The sequence below is a fragment of the Entelurus aequoreus genome, linkage group LG02, assembly GCF_033978785.1.
Source record: "Entelurus aequoreus isolate RoL-2023_Sb linkage group LG02, RoL_Eaeq_v1.1, whole genome shotgun sequence".
NCBI classification, from domain to species: Eukaryota; Metazoa; Chordata; class Actinopteri; order Syngnathiformes; family Syngnathidae; genus Entelurus; species Entelurus aequoreus.
This window is the reverse complement of record NC_084732.1, coordinates 71,611,135-71,616,134: the sequence shown is the minus strand read 5'-3', so window position 1 is coordinate 71,616,134 and position 5,000 is coordinate 71,611,135. Positions and strand designations below refer to the sequence as shown.

Here is a 5,000-nt window from a genome sequence, read left to right as displayed (position 1 = left end):
GCAAATGGCGTGCGACTAAACTTGAGGTTTTCCATCAAGCATGGTGTGATAGTTTAATAACTTATAAACGCATGCTTACCTCAGCTAAAGCTAAATATTACTCAAATCTCATCCACCTCAACAAAAATTATCCTAAATTTCTGTTTAGTATAGTAGCATCGCTAACCCAACAAGGGACTTCTCCCAGTAGCTCCACCCACTCAGCAGATGACTTTATGAATTTATTTAATAAGAAAATTTAAGTCATTAGAAAAGAGATTAAAGACAATGCATCTCAGCTACAACTGTGTTCTATTAACACAAATACGACTGTATATACGACGGACACTGCCCTCCAAAATAGTTTCTCTCTCTTTGATGAAATAACATTGGAGGAATTGTCAAAATGTGTAAATGGGACAAAACAAACAACATGTTTACTTGACCCAATTCCTGGGAAACTTATCAAGGAGCTTTTTGTATTATTAGGTCCATCAGTATTAAATATTATAAACGTATCACTTTCCTCCTTCCGTTTATCTCGAAAATCCTCGAAAAAATTGTAGCACAGCAGCTAAATGAACACTTACCGTCAAACAATCTCTGTGAACCTTTTCAATCCGGTTTCAGGGCAAATCACTCTACGGAGACAGCCCTCGCAAAAATGACTAATGATCTATTGCTAACGATGGATTCTGATGCTTCATCTATGTTGCTGCTTCTTGATCTTAGCGCCGCTTTCGATACTGTTGATCATAATATTTTATTAGAGTGTATCAAAATGCGTATTGGGATGACAGACTTAGCCTTGTCTTGGTTTAACTCTTATCTTACTGACAGGATGCAGTGTGTCTCCCATAACAATGTGACCTCGGACTATGTTAAGGTAACGTGCGGAGTTCCCCAGGGTTCGGTTCTTGGCCCTGCACTCTTTAGTATTTACATGCTGCCGCTAGGTGACATCATACGCAAATACGGTGTTAGCTTTCACTGTTATGCTGATGACACCCAACTCTACATGCCCCTAAAGCTGACCAACACGCCGGATTGTAGTCAGCTGGAGGCGTGTCTTAATGAAATTAAACAATGGATGTCCGCTAACTTTTTGCAACTCAACGCTAAGAAAACGGAAATGCTGATTATCGGTCCTGCTCAACACCGACATCTATTTAAAAATACCACCTTAACATTTGACAACCAAACAATTAAACAAGGTGACTCTGTAAAGAATCTGGGTATTATCTTCGACCCAACTCTCTCGTTTGAGTCACACATTAAGAGTGTTACTAAAACGGCCTTCTTTCATCTCCGTAATATCGCTAAAATTCGTCCCATTTTGTCCACAAGCACTGCTGAGATCATTATCCATGCGTTCGTTACATCTCGTCTCGATTACTGTAACGTTTTATTTTCGGGCATCCCTATGTCTAGCATTAAAAGATTACAGATGGTACAAAATGCGGCTGCTAGACTTTTGACAAAAACAAGAAAGTTTGATCATATTACGCCTATACTGGCTCACTTGCACTGGCTTCCTGTGCACCTAAGATGCGACTTTAAGGTTTTACTACTTACGTATAAAATACTACACGGTCAAGCTCCTGCCTATCTTGCCGATTGTATTGTACCATATGTCCCGGCAAGAAACCTGCGTTCAAAGAACTCCGGCTTATTAGTGATTCCCAGAGCCCAAAAAAAGTCTGCGGGCTATAGAGCGTTTTCTATTCGGGCTCCAATACTATGGAATGCCCTCCCGGTAAAAGTTAGAGATGCTACCTCAGTAGAAGCATTTAAGTCTCATCTTAAAACTCATTTGTATACTCTAGCCTTTAAATAGACTCCCTGTTTAGACCAGTTGATCTGCCGTTTCTTTTCTTTTCTTTTCTACTCTGCTCCAAACCCGGGGTGGACCGCTAGCCTGTTCATCAGATGGGGACATCTCTACGCTGCTGACCCGTCTCCACTCGGGATGGTTCCTGCTGGCCCCACTATGGACTGGACTCTCGCTGATGTGTTGGACTTTCACAATATTATGTCAGACCCACTCGACATCCATTGCTTTCGGTCTCCCCTAGAGGGGGGGGGGGGGGTTACCCACATATGCGGTCCTCTCCAAGGTTTCTCATAGTCATTCACATTGACGTCCCACTGGGGTGAGTTTTCCTTGCCCGTATGTGGGCTCTGTACCGAGGATGTCGTTGTGGCTTGTACAGCCCTTTGAGACACTTGTGATTTAGGGCTATATAAATAAACATTGATTGATTGATTGATTGATTGACATCATATTGAACCCTATGGGTTAGGAATGGGATGGCACTTCAAGTTCATATGTGAGTCAAGGCAGGTGGCCAAATAATTTTGGCAATAAGGGGTATCATTATCGCAGGAGGTTGCAATATATATTTTCAGCTGTATTGCCCATCCCTCATGAGTTGTTTGTCCAAAAAGAAGTTGGATGATTACATTGCTAAAGTATTTGTTTTACATTGGTCACAATTCCTTACAATATCATAAGGCAGCCAATTATGTATCTAATGTTAGCGTGGAATTGGTCTGCCAGCCACTTTAAGTTTTTCCTCTCTTGTTTAAAAAAATATTTGAGTAGAATATTGTGTTTGCTTTGCACTATTCTATGATTACAATCAACAAATAAAAGGAAAAATCGTTCAATGATGAAAACGTATCGGGGTAAATTGACCGTATCGCCCACTACTAATACCGTCGGTGTGTGATCACGTTTAACGGTTCACGAGGGGCCAATACGCCGCGTGCGCTTGCCATCAACAGGTAACGTGGGGGTGCATTAACGGCACAGGTGATAAACATGTGTGTTTAAATATCACATCTAGTCTTCACAGTTGCATTGGCGAGGAGATATGTAAACAATAAGGCGTCAGCGAGACATTTGAGTTAGTTTAACACTCGAGTCGCGCGCACATGAAGCCGCTGTCATGTTGAAGCTCCATTGAGGGGAGACGCAAAACCCCGCGAGTCTCAATATCAACATAAACATGCCGGACTAGATTTAGTTCCCGGACTGTTTCCGCCATTAACGTCGTATTTGACAACACTTCAGACTAAAGACGCTGGAACGAGAAGAGCCGCGTATTACTTGACAGGCGAACAGTCTGCAAAGGAGGAAAAGGATAATGATTTCGGACAGCTCCTTACCTTCAGTTCCGCACTCTCCGCCATCTTGTATTCCTCTGCGCAGGCGCGGTGAGCGAGCCCGGCGACTGGGACGCGCTCGACGCCGCGTGAACGCGCACTCAGATTGGGCGGCAATTAGGGGCCAAAACAACGACAAAAACACACAATATAAAACTGTCTTGTTATTAAATATATTTCATTACACATATTAACAAGTGGCGCTTAAATATTTTGACATCATTATCAAACTAGTCAATATTTTTGTTATAATAGTACAACTTTATGTATCTTATGTCAATATTTTATTTTTTTTCCAATCACCATTGGACCTATCAAACACCAACAGTAAATTGGAAGATTTGTATTGTAATTTACTTTCTGATTATTTCAATTCTTGATTATATATATATATATATATATATATATATATATATATATATATATATATATATATATATATATATATATATATATATATATATATATATATATATATATACACACATTATATATATATTATATATATATATATATATAATATATATATATATATATATATATATATATATATTATATATATATATATATATATATATATATATATTTATATACACACACACATTATATATATATATATATATATATATATATATATATATATATATATATATTATATATATATATATATATATATATATATATATATATTTATATACACACACACACTATATATATATATATATATATATATATATATATATATATATATATATATATATATATATATATATATATATATATATATATATAATATATATATACACACATTATATACAAACCCCGTTTCCATATGAGTTGGGAAATTGTGTTAGATGTAAATATAAACGGAATACAATGATTTGCAAATCTTTTTCAACCCATATTCAATTGAATTCACAACAAAGACAAGATATTTGATGTTCAAACTCATAAACTTTATTTTGTTTTTGCAAATAATAATTAACTTAGAATTTCATGGCTGCAACACGTGCCAAAGTAGTTGGGAAAGGGCATGTTCACCACTGTGTTACATGGCCTTTCCTTTTAACAACACTCAGTAAACGTTTGGGAACTGAGGAGACACATTTTTTAAGCCTCTCATGTGGAATTCTTTCCCATTCTTGCTTGATGTACAGCTTAAGTTGTTCAACAGTCCGGGGGTCTCCGTTGTGGTATTTTAGGCTTCATAATGCGCCACACATTTTCAATGGGAGACAGGTCTGGACTACAGGCAGGCCAGTCTAGTACCCGCACTCTTTTACTATGAAGCCACGTTGATGTAACACGTGGCTTGGCATTGTCTTGCTGAAATAAGCAGGGGCGTCCATGGTAACGTTGCTTGGATGGCAACATATGTTGCTCCAAAACCTGTATGTACCTTTCAGCATTAATGGCGCCTTCACAGATGTGTAAGTTACCCATGTCTTGGGCACTAATACACCCCCATACCATCACAGATACTGGCTTTTCAACTTTGCGCCTATAACAATCCGGATGGTTCTTTTTCTCTTTGGTCCGGAGGACACGACGTCCACAGTTTCCAAAAACAATTTGAAATGTGGACTCGTCAGACCACAGAACACTTTTCCACTTTGTATCAGTCCATCTTAGATGAGCTCAGGCCCAGCGAAGCCGACGGCGTTTCTGGGTGTTGTTGATAAACGGTTTTCGCCTTGCATAGGAGAGTTTTAACTTGCACTTGTAGATGTAGCGACCAACTGTAGTTACTGACAGTGGGTTTCTGAAGTGTTCCTGAGCCCTTGTGGTGATACCCTTTACACACTGATGTCGCTTGTTGATACAGTACAGCCTGAGGGATCCAAGGTCACGGG

General features: G+C 38.6%; 1 protein-coding gene across 2 annotated transcripts in view; it reads right to left on the bottom strand.

Moving 5' to 3' along the window:
- Window positions 1-3,253, bottom strand: part of LOC133638837 (E3 SUMO-protein ligase PIAS1-like) — a 125,410-nt gene extending 122,157 nt beyond the window's left edge. The window contains exon 1 of one of the 2 annotated variants that reach the window (XM_062031823.1): window positions 3,151-3,253. In XM_062031823.1, the coding sequence (XP_061887807.1) occupies window positions 3,151-3,174 (24 nt within the window). In that variant the 5' untranslated portion in view covers window positions 3,175-3,253. The other variant, XM_062031839.1, reaches the window with a different exon arrangement.
- Between the last annotated feature and the right edge of the window lie 1,747 nt (window positions 3,254-5,000).